The sequence below is a fragment of the Rhincodon typus genome, chromosome 19 (genome assembly GCF_021869965.1).
Source record: "Rhincodon typus isolate 14 chromosome 19, sRhiTyp1.1, whole genome shotgun sequence".
NCBI classification, from domain to species: domain Eukaryota; kingdom Metazoa; phylum Chordata; class Chondrichthyes; order Orectolobiformes; family Rhincodontidae; genus Rhincodon; species Rhincodon typus.
This window is the reverse complement of record NC_063350.1, coordinates 1,722,546-1,743,417: the sequence shown is the minus strand read 5'-3', so window position 1 is coordinate 1,743,417 and position 20,872 is coordinate 1,722,546. Positions and strand designations below refer to the sequence as shown.

General features: G+C 40.4%; 1 protein-coding gene across 4 annotated transcripts in view; it reads left to right on the top strand.

The window, feature by feature from the left end:
* The window catches only part of chd6 (chromodomain helicase DNA binding protein 6), a 234,949-nt gene that overhangs the window by 111,355 nt on the left and 102,722 nt on the right, over positions 1–20,872 (top strand). For 3 of the 4 annotated variants that reach the window (XM_048608166.1, XM_048608165.1, XM_048608164.1), the window contains 3 exons: positions 510–645; positions 9,971–10,123; positions 16,647–16,715. In XM_048608166.1, coding sequence (XP_048464123.1) covers positions 510–645; positions 9,971–10,123; positions 16,647–16,715 — 358 coding nt within the window. The remainder of the gene's footprint in view (positions 1–509; positions 646–9,970; positions 10,124–16,646; positions 16,716–20,872) is intronic. The other variant, XM_048608167.1, reaches the window with a different exon arrangement.

Here is a 20,872-nt window from a genome sequence, read left to right as displayed (position 1 = left end):
TCCACACAATTCTCCTCCATTTCTGATCTGTTATACATCCCCTGATTTTAATTGCTTTATGAACAAGCTTTTGGTCACCAGTCTTAATACTTCAGACTGTGTCAAATCTTGACAGATAACATTACTGTGAAGCATCTTGAGGCATTTGAATGTGAAAGGTGCTATTACAATGCAAGTTATTGTGAAGTGGACTTAAAGCTCAAACCATATTGACTAATTAAATCTTGAAATGATGTACACTGTGGAAGGTCATTTGATTCCTTGTTTCTGTGCTAACAGTTTGAAAGATGCTGGAGTATTATGACTGTGCAGTGGTCACTTTGAGATTCCAGAATAGTACTGCTTTAATTTAACATGTGCTGACACTGTGCAATCATTTCCAAGCCCTGATTTGGTTCTGGGTTAATCAGATATGTTGTCTTCACTTAGATGCTATAAACTGTCTATGATTCTATTTTAAAAAAAAAAAAAAAAAAAAATTCATAACGAACTTTTAACTTCTTTTGTAGCAAAGAGCAAGGCCCAATGCCAACTGAAAAGAAGAAGAAAGGTAAAAGGAAAAGTGCTGTTCCAGGGGATAATTCCGAGCAGGAACAGTCTGCAGCAAAGACTTCACAGGGCACAGAGGAACTAACAGATGCACAGGTAAAGCATCACCCAACACCCATTCACCAGAGCTGTCCAGCTGAATTGAGAGGTTTGTGGGTTCTGATGAAGTTTGAATGCAGGACTGGCCATAAAAAGAAGTAATTCAAAACTTCTATCTAATAGGAATTTGAGAGGCTTCAAAAGGAACTGCAAATATTGGCAATTGTTACATCCAGGCATTTTGCAAAGAAAAGACAAATGTTCACTCAGAATGATGATGGACCATGCACACCTCAGGAGTACTTAAAAATTCCAGGGGTGCTGCCTGCCTGGGTGGACTGGCCAAGATGCTGGGCTTGATTCACCGCTCTGTGCTTTTTACCTGGTGTCTCATGCAGTGTTTTCCTGCCATAGTTGGCTGACTTTGTAGGATTAAGCAAAACTAAAAATCAGCTATTGTTTCTGTTCCTCGTGCCTAGACGTTGAAGACTATCTAATACTTCAAAGTAGACACATGACCATACTCAGACTTAGTTGGGATTGTCCCTGATGATATCATCTGTTGTTACCAGCTCTCTAGATTATCCATCTAGCTAACTAGGGAAATCCCCAACAATTGAAATGTGCAGGGAGAGCACATATGTTATGTCCAGTGTCTTCTATTGTTACCTAAACAGTGAGCCCATAAACTTCTTAATGCATTTGGATTGACTTCATGAAATTTCTGTATCCTTGAATCATGTAACTTAAATGCTATTCCTCAGAATTTTGTATTTGAGGGGGCCTATCTTTCTGATGAAATATTAAATTGAGCATCATCTGTTCCGTTGACTGCATGCAATAGATATTGTAATACTGTTTTGAAAAAGACCAGGAAGATCTCCTGTTTCTTGGCCAATATTTATAGTTCAGTCAACATCTCTAAGATTACCTGGTCATTTATCTCATTGCTATTTTTGGGATCTTGCTGTGTACAAATTGACTGCCTCATTTCTTGCAAAGTTGATTCTAGTGAGTTATGAAGTTGTTGAAATTGCACTGGTTGGAATATGGGCAAAATGTAGATTCCTGCTATTGTTTTGCTGATGTCACCCAAGTAAATTGTATGTCACGATAAGTATTTAAATTGGTTTTCCCGTGGGTGACAATGGAAAAATTGTTCACCATTTAATAGCAGACAGGAATTGTGAAACACAATGTCAGAAACTGTCTTTTCCTTCTGCAAGTCCTGTTTTTCTAGCACTTTGCCTTATTTGATTTCTGACAGTTCTATTTATTTTGTTATTTCTGCCTCACATTCCTTAAAGGTATGACGGTACATGAAGTGCTGATATGTGCACAATGAAAGTGTATACTCTGTTTTTGTTTTGTAGTGGTGATAATACAATGGTCCTTAGTTCAAATAATGCACACCCGTTACATCAGAAGGTAAATTTCTTGCACTGCTTTCTGTATGTTAGAAAGCACGACCTGGTGCTGCAGTGAACTGAACCATACTTTGTAGGATTATGCTTCATTTTATGAATAACAAATTCTGAGTCAAATTGCAAAATGAAGGGACAAAGTGAATGAATTTCATTATGATTGGCAACATAAGGTTAACTGAGAAGTATGCCTCCATCTGGGGAACAAGTTGTCACTGGCAAATGCAAATTTGACAAAACTGACATCGATGTTTGGATTTGAAATTTTTAGAGTCATACAGCACGGAAGCAGACGCTTTGGTCCAATGAGTCTGTGCCAAACATAATCCCAGACTAAGCCAGTACACCTGCCTGCTCCTGGCCCATATCCCTGCAAACTTTTCCTATTCATGTACTTATCCAAATGAGTTTTAAGCATTGTAACTATACTCTTATATTTGGGAATTTATACAAAACAGTTTATAATTTGCACTCTAAGAAGTGGGGAGGAAGGAACTGTTCTGGTCTTCCAACTCATTTGCCTATTTGACACAAACTGTAGAGTCAAGCGTAATGGGAAACTCCAAAAGCCAAATGCAGCCTGGATGTGTCTGTTGAAGTAGGAAGTATCCTGCTTTATGCTGAGCTGGATGGAATCAAAACCCCTCTTTGAAACCTGGTGTTTGAGTTGTCGTTGCATATTCCAATGTTTCTTGTGTGTCATTAGCCTCAGTTGTATCATGGAGGAAGAAGTCACTTTAATATTTGTCGACAGCCTGGGTTTTGTCAAGGCTGTCAGATCCTAAACGTGAGTTCCTATTTCAAAGGTTGCTCAGCCAAAAGTTTTTAAAAAAAAAAAAAAAAAAAAATTATTGTAAGCAATTCATATTTATGCTTGAATGGCTCACAGGCCTCAACAAGAATTCTAGAGCATGGGGCCTTAGTAGTTGGAGGCACGATTGACAGTGTCGGGTGGTGCAGAAGATGGAAATCCAGAATTGAAGGAATCAGGAACTCAAAGCCAAGAGTTTTTATGGATAGTTGAGGTTACTGAGATGAAGAGCAACAGGACCGTGGAGGGAATTAAACCTATGGATTGAGATTTTTAAATTATAGATGTAGCCAATATAGATAAACAGGGCAGGAGTGATGAATGATTTGACTTTGTTGTGGGATAGGATCTAGACAGCTGAGCTTTGAATGAGAGTGCACGTGTCAGGTTGGTCAGGAGAACGTTGGGATAATTTCATTGGACGATTGGCGAAGACAACAGCAGTGAGTTTGGCAGCAGGTGAAATGAGGCAGGTCTGGAGGGTTGCAGTGTTGTGAGAGTGAGAGTAGGTGGTCTTGGTGTTAGGGAGGGTATAGAACCAGGAACCTTGATCTGTACTGTCTGAGTTGAGCTGGATTGAGAATTGATGTAAAAATCTGGAGACGTGTGTTAGAGAATGCCGATAGCTACCGTCTTCCCAGTATTTAACAGTTTTTATACTTATTCTTTCTGAATTCTCTCACTTTGGGTTTTATTTTGGGTTAGTTTTGGGGTCCAGTTATTTGGCTGTCAGACATCCCCTGCTATTAGTTGTGGTCATTACACAGCTGTGCCTGGTGTAGGCAGAGTTCTTACTGCGCAATTTATTTAATGCACCCCATCTGACTTATCACATTCCAATAAAATAAAACCATAGTACTGACAATGCGGATGCGAGTCTGGCGTTATCAGTGCAGAGGGGAACAATTAAATATTTGAGACATGAATGAATGAGACAAGTATGAATTCTCTTCGGAACTTTCTCAATTCCACTCCAGTCCCTCTTTCTGCACTGTTTTACAGATTTTTGTCTATTCAGATATTCCTTCGCTTGCGCTCTCCCTTAGCAGTTTTTTCCCTCAACTGAAGATGCTGATCCATTCTAAGTTTCAGTTCCACTTTTACTAATTAGACTCCAAAACATCTTCAAAATGGTTATTGTTTGAGCCTAGAACAGTTGAATGTCAATGGTCTAGTTAATTAGAGAGTTAGGAGTGGGACTTGTAGTTGGACCCAATCCTACCCCTAACTAGTTTGTCAGCAAGAGCTCCATCATGCTTCCTCTCTCTTACCCATCGCTTGTGGTCACGCAGTTGCCGGGTTGCAAACACGTTCTGTTCTGAAGTCCATTTGTATTGCAAGTTGGACAAAATGCAGAACGGGATTGCGTTTGTAAGTACAAGCATTTGTAAGTCCGATGTTCTTAAATCAAGGACCCAATGTAGTGGTGTTGTGAGCAGTTGTAGACCTGTTTTGATTGAGAACAGCAGGAATTGGAAGGGTCTAGGCCCGAAACGTCAGCCTTCCTGCTCCTCTGATGCTGCTTGGCCTGCTGTGTTCATCCAGCTCTACACCTTGTTATCTAAGGTCTTGCTGCATTGTTTGACTCAACTCTTGCAAAGCACTGAAATGAGCTATACTGTTTAGAATCACTATTGGTGTGTGTGTTTTGTATGATTGGAGTCTGGCTTGTAAAGGGACCTCAACACTCAGGATGCTCAACTGAACATGAGAGTAACAAAGTTGATCGTAGAGTCATAGAGATGTACAGCATGGAAACAGACTCTTCATCCAACTTGTCAATGCTGACCAGATATCCTAAATAACTTTAGTCCCATTTGCCAGCATTTGGCCCATATCGCCCTCAACCCTTCCTATTCATATACCCATCCAGATACCTTTTAAATGTTGTAATTGTACCAGTCACACCACTTCCTCTGGCAGTCGTTCCATACATGCATCACCCTCTTTGTGAAAAAGTTCCCCCTTAAGTCCCTTTTAAGTCTTTCCCCTCTCACCTTAAACCTATGGCCTCTAGTTTTGGACTCCCCCACCCCAGGGGAAAGACCTTGTCTATTCGCCCTATCCATGTCCCTCATGATTTTATAAACCTCCATAAGGTCACCCTTCAGCCTCTGACACTCCAAGGAAAATAACCCTAGTCTATTTAGGCAGCATCTGAGGAGCAGGTAAGTCAGTCAGGACTGACAAAGGGTTTCGGCCTGAAACATTGACTTACCCGCTCCTCGGGTGCTGTTTGACCTGATGTGCTTTTCCAGCCTCTCACCTATAGACTCTGATTCCAACATCTGCAGTCCTTATTGTCCCTCTGTCTATTCAGCCTCTCCCTGTAGCTCAAACCCTCCAAGCCTGGCAACATCCTTTTAAATCTTTTCTGAGCCCTTTAAAGTTTCACAAAATGCTTCCTATAGCAAGGAGACCAGAATTACATGCAGTATTCCAAACGTGGCCTAAGCAATGACCTGTACAGCTGCAACATGACCTCTGAACTCCTATACTCGATGCACTGACCAAAAAAGGCAAGCATACCAACCACCTTCTTCACTATCTTATTCACCTGCGACTCTGTTTTCAAGGAACTATGAACCTACACTCCAAGGTCTCTTTGGTCAGCAACACTCCCTAGGACTTTACCATGAAGTGTATAAGTACTGTCCTGATTTGCCTTTCCAAAATCCAGCACCTTATTTATCTAAATTAAACTCCATCAGCTATACCTCGCCTATTGGTGCTGGAATTTTGTAAAATTCTCACTTCATGTTGACTTTATTGTGAGACCACTGTACTTCTGAAACTGTTAAATGCGTGTTGATTTTTCCCCACTGATGCTAAAGCTTTGCACAAAGATTAAAATGGACTGGAAGTGATCTCTCAATTTCTTACCTTTGTTGGGTTTGTCCATGAAACCGTGTCTGGTAAAAACAGCCATCCAGCTGTCTTTAAATAGTGCATCTGTTGTTCATTTCTCCAAAAACCAAAAGAACTGTGGATGCTGGAAATTAGAAACAAAAACAAAATTGAAAATTGCTCGAAAAATATAGCACGTCTGGCAGCATCTGTGGAGAGAAATCAGAGTTAACATTTCGGGTCCAGTGACCCTTCCTCAGAACGGCTGTTGTTCACTTCTGTTTGGCACAATTTCCAAGGTTTGATCCTTGGAGAGACAAAATTGGAGTAAGTCAGAAGTCACACGATGCCAGATTATAGTCCAAAAGGTTTAATTAAAGTCAAGCTTTTGGAGCGCTGCTCCTTCGTCAGGTGAAGTCCAGAACCTTGTGTTTTCAAATAAACCTGTTGGACTATAACCTGGCGTTGTGTGACTTCTGACTTTGTCCACTCCAGTCCAACACCGGCACCTCCACATCATAAATTGGAGTAAGATTGGATTAATTCTGTGGTGAGAGAGAAGTGATACCGATGTGTGGGTAATCATCTGTGGAAGGTGGACTTTGCCTTTGGTGTTAATTTTTTGGTGTTTACAGGATGTTAGTATCTTGGCCACCTGGTCTCATGGTTCCAGGCAACCTGAAGAATGATCCATTCGGAAAAAATGATTTGAAGGTTCAATGGAGCAAGTCTGTGCCCGGCCTCTCCTTTCTAAATTGCCACCTGCAGCATCTTGGGCTGGTTAGCTGAAGCCGAACTGGTCGGGTTGGGTGGTAGGCGCAGAAAAGGTGTTAATTAAAAATTGGTAGATTTTTGGATTCTCATTGGATTTCCTGCACCCTGAAACCTCAGATGGTTTTGTTTTGAACTTTGTGTAAAAGCTGATGTGGGATGATTGTTCATAATGAGGTTTAGTCTTTGCTTGTTTTATCAGATTTTGTGTTTGGGCCCATGGAGATTCAGGTAATCTTTGGCTTGTCAGCTTGTTTCTTTAGAAGAATCTAAAATCGTTTCTTCCTATCCTATTTCATGTTCTCATTGTACATATTCAAGACTGACAATATAAATTGTTTGTCCGTTGTACTGTTTAATTCACACACTAAGGACTAGATTTTTAGGACCTCAAACTTGCAGTGTTGTGGGCAGGGAAGGAAAGGTGCAAATACTGGCACTCTCAATTTTCACCAATCTGGGGAGGAATCCTACTCATCTCCCAGTTGAGGTTAAATTATTTAAGCAACTTTCAGTTTGTTGGAGAGGGGAATGGAGTATTTAAAGAAGTGCATGGGTTTCAGGGGCACTCAATTTCTGATTAGCTAATGGGAGGTGGGTACAGAGTAGCAAGCCAGTCAAATGATGCTCGAGGCATCATTCCAACCTCCTAAGAGGATTAGTGGGGCAAGGGGAGATGGCACTTTGTAAAGAGATGCCCTCAGCACAGCATTTCTGCAAAAAGTTGAGTATCTGCCTTTTAGTTGTAGCAGTGACTGGAAATTAGATCCATTTAAACAGTTATTTTGCTGATGTACATGAAGGAGTCCATTTGTGCACTTGATTTGTTTTTGCTTTTGGTCAAGTATGTATTTACTCATTGCTGATATTTTCCCTTTTTTGTGTGTATGTGTATTTTTTTATATTACGCATGCACATAAGTATATGTTTGCGGTTGTTATGAATGTCACTACAGAGTTCAACTTTACATATGAAAAGTTGAAAATGTAGAGCCTTGATTTCATGTTATGGTGAATTGTTTACTTCAGGTTAGTTTGATTATGTTTGCATGGGTTTACAAATAATGCTTGACTCTGAGAGGCTTTTGTAAGCATTAAACTGCAAGGTTACTATGGAGATAATTATTAGGGTGAAGCTTTGATCTAAATGAAAACTGGTGGATTTATGTTTATAAAAATATAAGTAAGAACACTAACTTGGTGGTGGGGGTGTTGCAGGTGTCCAATTTACTGTGAGTTCTTTGATTAAACAGTTCTGATTAGAGGAAAAGAAAGGGAGTTCCACAGAATTCTGTAAGTCCATGTAACGCTGTAAGGGAGAAGTACAACTGCAGAATTGGCAATATGGGAGTGACTGTGTGTCTGGTGGGTTGTAGTATGGATCAGGATGATGGGGATATACCATAGATGTTGCTAATTTCTATGTTTGTAATTAAGTTTACAATGATGGCTTGTATTGTTTAGAAACATTCTTACTGGTTCAGTGTATGTATTTGGTCATTAATGATTGTGATTGTTCTGTTCAAATTTGTATAGTAAAGATCTTTTTAATGCTTCAGGTTAATCCTAGAATCCTGCCACCGCTTTCTTTCTTTGAGTTCTTCCACACATTCTTAAAATGATTATGATCTGTCAAGCCCGATCTAGCAAATATTCTCATAACTGGGATCACAGCGCATTGAAATCTGTGGTCAAAATTGTCAAGTTTATTGCGTTAATTAGTAGTTTGAAAGGCTTTTGATTGAGCCAAGGGTGGCAGAACAGGATAAATAGATTGTGAATGTTGAAATCTAAAATTGAATGACTTGAAATGGGATTATCTCAGAAAATAGTTTCAAACCTGCTTTCATTTAGACTGAATGAGAATTTTTGGGATCACCTCTAAAGAGCAACATCACCACCAAGAATGTCAGAAGTGGTGGTAGGTGAAAGTTGGGATTGTTGAGAATGTCCAAGATGGCAATCAGTATGTAAAAACTAACTTTCTACCATGTTGAACTAATGAGAAACGTTGCTAAGGTTGAAAACCAATTTACTTTAAAAGTTGAAGTGAAAATAATTCTAGAACCTGACAGTTGATAGTACTGCTAATCTCATTAAACATTTTACCAGGTTTGATTAGAATTGGTCATCTTATCTTGACAGAAAGACAAACACTGATGGCTATACCTTGGCTTCTTGTGTTTAGGTTAGCATATGTATCCCAGCCATGCCTTAGTCTGATCAAAGAAATGTCAAGGTTTCCATCTTCAGTCTATTGAAGAGGGTTACATTTGGAGATTAAACCATGTAAACCGGCTATTGTTTTAGTATGACTCTTGTCATGCCCTATATTGTAAATTTGTAAAATTCAACAGACAAAACTATCAGGAAAGACTGAACAGTCTTGGGGCTGTTTCTCTAGAAAAGTAATAATTGAGAGATGATTGGATAAAAGATTTAAACATTTTGAAAGGTTTTGATAGGATACCTGTGTATTTCCATTTATGGGTGCGAGCTAAACTAGGGCCATAAGCAGAAGTGCATCGCTTCAAACTCCAATAGGAGAATTCAGGACCAACTTCCTGATCTAGACAACGGTGTGAATGTAGAACTCAGTATAGAAATATGTAGTTGAGGTGAATACTGTAGATGCATAATTACAAGCTAAATGAACACGTGAAGTATAAAAGGATATGATGATAGATTGAGGTGATGAAAGCTGGGAGGATACTGGTGTGGGTCAAGAACACTGGTACAGATCAGTTGTGCTGATAACTTCTTGCTGTTCTGTATTTTCTCTTAATCACTGATGCAATTGGTACAATCCATCATCTCAGTACTATTAGTGAAGAGACCAAGACAGCTATCTTACTGATTGTACAAGGAGTGAAGACTTGTGTTTTATTCTCAGACAATTGTTTCACTTTGTTTTAGCTGTGCATATTTATATTTAAAGAATATAGTTTCTTTTTGTAGCTTGCTTAAGGTATGCATTAAATTGTTGCAATCTGTCATTGGTTGAAGAGTTTAGTGCTAATAGAGGGAGTTTATCCTGTTTTCAGGGGTGTGACTTTATTAATACCTCATCCTTGACCCTATGAGTGTGTTGTGCTAAGGAAGTTAGTGGATGTGAGCCAGATACTTTGTTAAACTTGCGTGTGTTAACTTTCATAAACCTTATTGTAATTGAAATGCTGACTGGGATAAACAAGCTGCCTGAAAAGATGGCCTTTGCCAATCAAAATTGAGCAGCTTTTAAGATTGGGATGTTGAGAGAAGTGAAGGAGGAACAGTACGTGTGTCCTTATGGATAGTTGGAGTTGCTGAGGAATGATTGGAGTTGGTTGTTATTGGACTTTTTTTAAACAGGACAGTTCCTTCCTTCAGCCAGCCAAAGCTCCAGTACAGCCGGCTCTTTGAAGAGTGAAATGTTCTAATATTTGTCCAGCCCTCCCGCCCAAACTAAGCTATGTAGACTGTGTTTAGCGTAGTTGTGACAGTTTCTGAGATGCTGTCTTAATGACGCAAGTTTCTTGTTTGTTTGGTAGAAGCGACGATCAGGCCGTCAAGTAAAACGAAGGAAATACAATGAAGACTTGGACTTCAAAGTTGTCGATGATGCCGGTGAAACAATTGCTGTACTGGGAGCAGGGCGGATTTCTCCGAACTCTGGGTCCTCACAGAAAGGAAACCAGACGATGGTAAGATGTTAAAGTAGGGAGCAGATAGGGTAATCACAAAAGCAGTGAATCTTTTGGTGACGGTATGGGCCATCTTAGGATTCAAATAATTAGCACTTTGTGCAGTCTGAGAATCGTAAAGTCAGGGAGTGGAGCAAAGAGTGGTATAGAATGGCTGGTTGTTTGTGATGGCTGTGTTTAGTGGTCCTTTCCAATGAGGAAATGTTGAATTAGGAGGTCCAAGACTGAGTACAGTTGTCGTCAAGGTTTCCTTTTGAATCAGACTGGAACTTGAAGCGGTGTTTAGATTGATTTCTAGAAGGATGAAAGATTATCGGAGATAAGCAGAAGTGTAGAATTGAAGTTAAAAATCAAATCAATCGTGATCTGATTGAATGGCAGAGCAGGCTCGAGGGACCGAGTGGCCGCCTCTTGTTCCTTGTTTGTGTGTTCATATGATCCAAATTTTTGTTGAAGAATGGCTTCGTGAATGAATAATTGGAGCAGATGCTACAGATTGGTCTCCAGATTTTAACTCAAGTGATTCAGATGGTTTTAAACCCTTTACCTTCACCCAGTCAGTGTATGGCTTTGGTGTCTGTCTTTCTGTCTGCTGTTGTGGGGAATTATATCAATGACTGACTGTATGCAATGGTGCTCCTCAGCACTGGAAGCCCTTTATCTAAAATCAGATGAAACACTGCAAGGTAATCCAGAAAGTCTGACGGATTTCCTTGTCTCCTAAAATAATATTAATGTGTTTACACCGAATTTGATGTAGATTTCTGGTGCAACTCAAGACCACTGTGTGCTGGTTCTTAGTTTTTCAAGCTGTTCATGTAGCACTATCAACAATTTGACAGAAATTTCAGTCTGTTTATTCTCAACACATAAAATAGAATTGTTGCATAAAGTTCAAGAAATCTGTCAAATTAGGTTTGATCATCCCAATGACTGATTCTGTTATCCAGATAATCTAAAGAGAATTGTACTAATGCATGCCACGACTCTGACATGCATGGATGTGTCACGTTTTGATGTTCTTGGCATTTTTTTGACTGTGTTGAATAGTGGGTACTGTCAGTGCTACAATAAATCAGCAAGGACCCTTGATACATGAAGGGTGTCTTCCAAATCGGTTTGTGTGTTTGACCTTTGGAAATCCTGTTTCTAGGAATGCATTGTAATATTGTCTTTTCATACCTCTGTCTCTGTCCTAATCAGTTTACCAGTGTGTTTTTTCAGCTGCCTAGACACTAAGCTCTGGATTCCCTCTCTACTTCGTTACCATATATATTAATGGTTTGGATGTGATTATACTATTGCCAGGTTTTCAGATGGAAGGCAAGTGACAAAAAGTCTGCAGGAGGATACAGGCAGGTTGTAAAACTTGGCAGATGGAATGTAACAAAGGGAAATATGAGATAATGCTCTTTAGGAGAAGAATAGGGGGAGCTGAATATTATTTAGATAGAGAAAGATGGCAGAAAGCTACGGCACAGGGCCTTGTGCATAAATCACTGAAAGCTAGCGTTGAAATTCAGCAGCTAATAGGGAAGGCCTTTATTTCAAAGGGAATTGTGTATTAAAATAATGAAGTTGTTTTAAAATTATGCAAGGCCCTAGTTAGACCACAGCTAGAATACTGTGAACAGTTTTGGTGTCCTTATCTAAGGGAAGAAAGACTGGCATTGGATGCAGTCCAACAAATGTTCTCTAGGTTGATCCCAGGTATGGAGGGATTGGCTTATGAGAGAATGTTGAGTAGTAGGGCTTGTACTTACTTTGAGTTCGGAAGAATGTGAGGAATTCACCCTGTTGAAACACACATGAGCCTAATGCGGCATGACAGGGTAGATGCGGTGAGTTTATTTCCCCTTGTGGGAGACTTCAGAACCAGAGGTCATAATCTCAGAGTAAAAGGTTGCTCATTTAAGATATGGATGAGGAATTTCTTTTGAGTGTAGTGAATCCGTGGAATTCCTTTCTGTAGCGGAGTGTCGAGGCTGGGATCATTTAGTATGTTTAATGCTGAGATAGATTGATTTTTAGGAAGGGAAAAAGTGGAATTGAGAATTGTAAGATAAGCTATAATCTCATTGAATGGCAAAGCAGACTCAATGGGCTGAATGGCTTATGTTTGCTCCTGTGTCTTCTAGTCCAAACCCCTCTGGCTCTCTTTCTCTCCACTTTAAGGCACTGATTAAGATCTGCCTCTTTTTGATTAGTTGTTCTAATATCTCTGTACATGATTTGTTTAATGGGGGAAGTGTTGCATTATGATAATGTAACTGAACTAGTTGTCCAGAGGCTGATGTTGATGCTGTGAGGAAACTGGTTCAAATCCTATCGAGGCAGCTGGTGGAACTTAAACTCTATCAGTAAGTCTGAAATTAATCTCAGTCATGAAGATCATGAAACCATTGTTGATTGTCATGAAGGTGATGTTGTTTAGGGAAGGAAATCTACAGTCTTTACCACATATAACTACAGACCCATAGTGATGTGATTAACTCTTAAGTGTAGTGCTCTCTTGAAATGGCCTACTAATCATCAGGGTTCAAATTAGGGATCAACAACAAATGCTGCCCTTGCCAACAGCATCCATATCCTATGAAAGAATAAAAGCAGAAAAAATCAGTTGCTTGTTTAGATTCTTGTGACGTGCTTTGGGATGTTTTACAATGTTGAAGTTGTTACATAAATGCCAGTTGTTGCTGCATGGTGTAGGCTCTGCAATTGGGGACCTTGTATGCGTCATATAGGTTTTCGGTCTGAAAATCAAATAAGGCCAACTGACTGAAGCAGGTTGATATTTTGGGACTGTAGCTGCATGCAGTTGTAAATTAGCAGAGGATAAAATGTTGGCATTAAGTGGGCCATATGTATATTGACCAATGAGCCAGCTAGTATCTCATTAATACAGATTTTAGAAATTACCATTGCCTCTTTGGGACGCAATGGAGTTTTCAATCTGTACATTTGTTGAAATAGTCAGAGCATTTAGTATTTTGTGCATGAGGTGGTAGGATTAGAGAGATGTTGATTGGTTTTTGCTTTGAAGTTGTTTTTGTGTTGCAATAACAGTTTGTGATAAGTAAGTGAAGGGTCATGATTGCCAGAGGTGCAAAGAAATGTTAAGAGATATCCAGCCTAGATTTCAAAAAAATGTAGATTGCAGGAAGATAGGAGAGCTGAATAAAATAGGTTTTCTAATCCTGAGAAAGAATGAGGGTGAGAAGTAGATGTGTTTTCCCAAAGGGAAAATGTATTGCATAAGGGAGAGATGTGTTTAGACTTTTGAGGAGCAAGGGAGGGAGTTGAAAGGAACAAGACTGATGGAATGAAGATTCAGGGAAGATTGGAAGCTGGCAGTTTCTTGTACTGAACTGAAGGAGTGGAGGATTTGTTGGTGTTAACTCAATTATGGAAACAGTGTTTGATTTATAGAACCATAAATTCGTACAGTAGAGGAGGAGGCCATTTTACTTTTCATGTCTGTATTGGCTTTTTGAAAGAGCTGTTCAATTAGTCCTATTCACCCTGCACTTGCTCTTAATTTCTGCAGATGATGTTTTATTTGCTACAAGACTAATCTCCTTATGAAAATGTATTACTAAATCTCATTACTAAGTCTCTTTCCGCTATCTTTTTAGGCAATACATTCTCAGAATTCATTGTGTTTAAAAAAAATTCTGCTATCTGGTTCTTTTGCTAACTGTCTTTAAATTTGTGTAAAAGTAAAATGCTGCCAATGCTGGAAATCTGAAATATAAGCAGGATGTGTTGGAGAATCTCTGCAGATCCGGTAGCAGCTGTACTGGACTCAAAACGTTAACTCTGATTCTTTCTGCACAGATGCTACCAGGCCTACTGAATTTTTCCAGCACTTTGTTTTTGAATCTATCCCTTCTAGTTACTGATGCTCCTGCAAGTGAAAGGTTTTGCGTTGTTTACACTGCCAAATCCCCTCATACTTTTCAACCCTTCTTTAAATCTTCCCATAATCACTTTTGTTGTGAGGAGACCAATCCCGGTGTCCATTGCATATCTCAAGTCTTTAATCTCTGTTATTATTCCAGTAATTTTTTTTTTAAAGTTTGCAGTGAAGTACATTTTGTTTATTTTCCCTTACAAATTAGGTCAAATTTAAACAGAAAATACTGTCAATACTAAAGAGGTCAGACACAATTTTCAAACATAAGCAATAATATTTTGAATCAATGATACTACACCAGACCACACTAAGTTAAGTGAAGCTTTGCTGTATATTCATGAGTTATAGTACTAGGTCAGGGTCACAGGGATGACTATTTTTAATCACTTACAGGTTGTGGTCATTGCTGATTGGGTAATTTTCCATATTGTCGGTAGATGCCAGTGTTGTAGCTGCTGTGAAACAGCCTGACTAGGGAACAGCAAGTCCTGAGCATAAGTCTTCAGTACAGTTGGCAGAATGTTGTCAGGGTCCACACACTCTGCAGTATCCAGTTCCTTCGTTGATTTCCCGTTACCACGTGGACTAATCCGAATTGACTGAAGATTGTGATGCTGGGGACCACTAGAGGAGACTGAGTTGAATCACCCATTTGGCATTTCTGGCTGAAGATTGTTGCGAATGCTTCAGCCTTATCTTTTGCACCAATATACTGGGATTCCCTATTATTGAGGATGGGGATGTTTGTGGTGTCTTCTCCTCCAGTGAGCTGTTTACTCGTCCATTCCATTCACGAATGGATGTGGCAGGACCACAGAGGCTGGATCTGATCTGTTAGCTGTGGGATCGCTTAGCTCTGTCTGCCACTTGCTGCTTATGCTGTTTGGCATGCAAGTATTTTTGTTTGATAGCTTCACCACGTTGATGGAAATGCCTAGTGCTGATCCTGCCATGCCCTCCTGCACTCTCCATTGAACCAGGGTTGATCCCTTGGTTTGATGGTAATGGATGAGTAGGATATATGGGACCATGACGTAGCAGGATGTTCTGGAATGTGAGTTGGCTGCTTCTGATGGTCCAAAAAAGCAGCTCATGGATGCCTGGTCTTGACTTGCTAGATCTGTTCAAAGTCCATCCCATTTACCACAGTGATGGTGCCAAACATCATGATGGAGGACATTTTCAGTGTGAAATGGGACTTTATCTCCGCAAGGACTGTGTGGTGATTATTCTCACCAATGCTGTCATGGGCAGATGAATCTGCAGCCGTTGGTTGGTGAGGATGAGGACGTGTCTGTTTATTCCTGTTGTTGGTTCCCTTGCCACCTGTTGCAGACCCAGTCTAGCAGCTCTGTCCTTTAGGACTCAACCAACTCGGTCACTAGTGATGCTGTCGGGCCACTCTTGTGGTGGACATTGAAGTCCCCCCACTCAGTGCATGTTCTTCATCTTTGCCACCTTTGGTGCTTTCCCCAAATGTTATTCAACATACAGGAGCACTGATTCATCTGCTGAGAGGCAGTAATCCTGTTTCCTTGCCCATGTTTGAACTGGTACCACTCAATAGAGGACAAGTAATGATACCGTTTATTTTTACCACATTAGCAATGTGCATTGTTTTAATGAAAACCACCCCAGCTTCTGTCCTTCCATTCCCCAATCCTGTCTTCTCACTCCCCTCTTCAGTGCTGATAATCAAGCCCCGCTATTCCACTCGTGGCAATATTCATGTAAATGTGTTGATTCAATTGCCAATGGTCATTTGCTTCTGTATCCAGAATAAGCACAGTGTTCCCCAGTCCTCTTTAATGAACGCAAAATAATCTGTTTGTTCGGAATAAAACTCATTTTGTAAGGCAAGTTGCAAGCACTGGTTAACCCTGAAGCTATAATACCAAATTAAAACTATGTCATGCTAATCCCACACATAGACATCAATCTTAAAAAAGACAAGACTGTGAAGAAATTATGGTTTTATTTTAATAAAAAAGCCCAAAAGGGAGCATAATACTCTTGTGGGCCAAGTGTGTAAACAATGAATTAAAGGTATTGGCTTCTCAAGTCCACTTGATTTTCTGTTGAAGTGCAGTTGCTGACAGCCATTGGTTGTTGGTAGACATCCAGTTCCGAATCCACCAACTTAAATTCAAGCTTTTGGCGATTATACGTACTCCATCCCTTAAGGTTTTAGCAGGTCAGCAGAAATACTGGTATTTGAAAACTGAGTTTTGCAGCTTCTGTGATGGCTTCTCCACGCTGACCCTTGGATGAGTAAAACATAATTCTGAGAGAGGGTTGCATAGGAGCCCTGTAATCCGTTTAAAACCAGTTTCCCAGCGATTGGGGCAATTAACCTCCATCTCTTATCACCTTGAGAACTGAGCTTTGCTTTGCTGTTTCTTCAACATTGCTTAATTTTCTGTAAATAGCAGGTAAATGACAGCACACATTAAACTGTTAGCTTTATTTCCAAGAAATTACCATGTCTAAAAATCCTTTTCAATACTGAGAATGTTTGAATCATTTGAAATCTTTAATTTTTTTCCAGATCGTGCTTAAATATGTAATTCCAACAACTGTCTGACAATGTGCTGTCATCTGTTGCAGGAGAATCAAGAGGAAGATGAATCTGCTGTCATTGAGAAGATACTGGCCATGCGCACGGTGCAGAAGGAGGTGAGGCAATAATTGTGATGCACCATGACAGCATAGTATTGACTGGGTCGGGGTGACTTTGTACGTTCAACATATGTTTGTATACAAAATCCTGTTTCAACCTTTCTCTATATATCCTTCATTTAAAAGAAAATTTCTGTTTTGAGGGGTTATAAAGTTGTCCATAAATCTTGTTCCTAATATACTGTGATGAATATATAAATATATAATAAATACACGGTGTTTGCATTGGACGGGTAGATTTGTGAAGAGCTCTTAAGATATTTAGGTCAGATTGTTCTTCTGGAGCAGTGAGCAAATGCAGTCTGTCAGAGAGCAGGGATCCCACCCCCCACCCCAGAGTGTTAATAGAAAATTATTTTGGTTGGGCATCATTTTATGCAGCATGAGAACAGTGTGCTTACTGATTGGGCCATCGCTTGCATGCCGATATAGTCAGTGTTAATTCTCAGAACAAGTAGGTAGATTTTGATTGGACAGGGTGTGGCCATGGTGGTGCAGCAGAGAATTGGCTGTCTCCATGACCTCTGTCCAAACTATGTAAAGAAAGTAGTTGGAGCTGTGGTTTCAAATATCTCCAGCTGCAAAGAGGACATGGTTAATAGTCATTCTATCAGAGATTGTTTTTAATGGTCACCAACCATGGTAAACCATGCATCAAAGAATAGCTTCACAAAGGTTAATAAACTCCATCCTGCACTCAGATCTACCATTGAAATGAAACAATCAAAGGAACTGTGTTTCATAGAATTATACAGTATAGAAGAATCCCTTCGAACCATTGAGTCGGCTCTAAATCTGCACTGATCCCACTTCCCAGAACTTGGCCCCTAAACTTGAACGTTAAGACATTTCAAGTGCTCATCCAAGTACTTTTTAAAGGTTGTGAGGTTTCCCGCCTTAACTACTCTCCCAGGGAGTGCATTCCAGATTCCCACCACCCTCTGGGTTAATTTTTTCCCTCAAATCCCCTCTGAAGCTTCTGCCTTTCACCTTAAAATTATGCCCCTTTCTTAATGACCCATCAACTAAGGGGAACTGCTGCTTTCTATCTAACCTGTCCGTGCCTTTCATAATCTTATATACCTGAGTCACGTCCCCTCGAGATCTTCTCTGCTCTAAAGAAAACAACCTGAGCATATCCAGCCTTTCATCATCGCTAAACTGCTCCATCTCAGACAAAAACCTGATGACTCTCCTCTGCTACTACTAAGCTAACTCTTTGGATTCAACTTGTCAAGTTACCCTGGATCCTGTGTACTTTTGCCTTCTTTATCAAAATATATATCCTCAATATATTAGTTGAGAAGTCTGCAAATGTGGTCTCAACTGCTACGTACTGAAAGTCTACATTCACTCGTCAATATTGGTTACACTCCCACCTTGTGAACAGGACTGTGGCTATCCGCTCACTGTGTACATTTGATGTGGAGATTGGGCATATCAGGACTGTCCTACGTGATCAAATCATCAGTCACTGTAAATGGTGAAAACTCAAGAGCCTATGTCCACTACCTTTGATGTTGAGCTCTGCCCAGTCTAGCTCAGATTACCCTGGAAGGGGAAGATGCCTCAAGAGTTGGAACAACGGTCCAAGCGAGCTGTGTTTGCTGTGATTGCACAGTAAACCACCAGTGGTCTTCTCGAGTAGCAGGATACTGGTGTCAAGCGGAAAAAGATGTTTTCCCACCACACAATGAGTGGTGTGATTTGAATCTCGGTGATGGTATGATAGCAGCTGTGTAGGCCATAGGTCCCAACAGCTGGCTGACCATTATCAAACAACAGATCCTGTGGACCATTCACAGTCAGCAGGAAACCAGTCATGCTCAACCAGACACTACCTGCAAACCTCTGAAATGTATGTCCACCGCGAGATGTGATACTGCTATTGGGAGCAGTTTATTAAACAATCTGGACTCTGCTTAGAGTTACACTGGAACCAATTTAAGACCATCAGTAAATCAGTGGGATGTATTTGAGCCTGTCAGAAGCTAAATATATGAAAACACAGGACACTGATTTAGTTAGGCAAAAGGAATTTGTAAATAATTGTACCTTTTTCATAAATAAAGGTCATGGGGACAATCAATTTCTACTGTATCCCCATTGCAACACCGTGACCAATCAGAAGCTAAGCACCTAGTCTGAAGATTGACAGTTAACAGTCCTTGCTGAATCTCGTTGCCAATGATGCCGCAACCCTCAATCAGCATCTTCTTCTCATGCTGGATAAAATGGTATTCATTTTTACATGTCAGTTTCTGTGTCCTTCATAAAGACCATAAGATATAGGAGCACCTGAGCAGGTGATGGACTAGTGTTATTATCACTGCACGGTTAATCCAGAGATCCAGGTAATATTCTGAAGACTTGGGTTTGAATCCCACCATGGGATTTGAACTCAATAAAAATCAAGAATCTAACGATGACTGTGAAATAATTGTCGATTGTTGGAAATTCCCGTCTGGTTCACTAATATCCTTCACGGAAGGAAATCTGCCATCTATACCCGGTCTGGCCTACGTGTGACTCCAGACCCACAGCAATGTAGTTGACTCTGAACTGCCCTCTAGGCAATTAGGGATGGACAATAAATGTTGGCCTAGCTGGTGATCCTCTCATCCCATGAATGAATTTTACAAAAGTCCGGAGTTTCAGTCTGTTCTGTCATTTGATCATCGCTGATATGTTTCTCAGCCCCATTGTCCTGCCTTCTCCCTTGATCCCCTTACTAATCAAGAATTTATTTATCCCTGTCTTAAATACACTCCACAGCCTTTAGCGGCAGTGAGTTCCATAAATTCACCACCCTCTGGCTCAAGAAATTCTTGCTCATTCAGTTCTAAAGAACTCTTTACCCAAAGCTGTGTCCTCAGAAGAAGGGTCTAGGCCCGAAACGTCAGCCTTCCTGCTCCTCTGATGCTGCTTGGCCCGCTGTGTTCATCCTGCTCTACACCTTGTTATCTCAGATTCTCCAGCATCTGCAGTTCCTACTATCTTTGGGTTGTATCATGATGGCACTACTAATGAGTAAAGTAGTTGTGAGTTAGGATCTAATTGAGGTTGTCATAATTATTAAAGGACTTGTAGAGAGACCGTAAGATGTTGGTCCAAGTGGTTGGTATTGAGGTGTACACATGCAGGATTTTATGCAAAAGCAGAAATTACAGGAAAAGCTGCAGGTCTGGCAGCATCTGTGGAGAGAAATCAGAGTTAACGTTTCAGGCCCGGTGACCCTTCTTCAGAAGAGTGGTTTTGATTTCTGAAGCACTGGACCAGAGATGTTAACTCTGCCTTCTCTCCACAGACCTGCTGAGTTTTTACAGCAATTATTGATTTTGTTTCTGATTTCCACCATCTGTAGTTCTTTGTTTTTAAATTTGTTCATGGCATGTGTGTCAATAGCTCTCACTTTTTATTTATTCCTAATTGTCCTCGAGATGAGTGCCTTGCTTTGCCATTTCAGAGGACAGTTAAGAGTCACATATAGGCCAGACCAGGTAGAGATGGCAGACAGTAGGATATCAGGTAAGGTTAGCAGACAGTAATGAACCAAGTGGGAGATAACAAGAACTGCAGATGCTGGAGTCCGAGTGGAGATAGTGTGGAGCTGGAGGAACACAGCAGGTCAGGCAGCATCAGAGGGGCAGGAGAGTCGGTGTTTCGTGTCTAGACCTGATGAAACATCAACTCTCCTCCTCTGATGCTGCCTGACCTGCTATGAACCAAGTGGGTTTTAATGACAATCAACAGTACATATGTGGTCCATTGGACCATTTTTTATCATTCCGATTTTTAATTGAATTTGCAGTTCTTCAACTGCTGTGGTGGAATTCAAACCCATGTCCCCGAATCTTAGCCTGGACCTCTGGGTTGCTGGTCAACTGATATTGCCACAGTATCACCACCTCCCCATACCAGACAATAGTGAGGGAACAGGTGATATAGAGAAAGTTATTCCCTCAATATTGCAATGGATCATTCATTTCTACTAGCAGCTGTTGCAAACAAGTAAATCTGTGATGTTTCATAGAAAATTGGAAAAGATAATTTGGGAATCAAATGCTTTTGGAGACCAGGAAATGGATTTGAGTCTGGAACTGTATGGATTCATAATGGGTCCCGTGGATGCTGCCTGTGTTGAAATGTCTGGT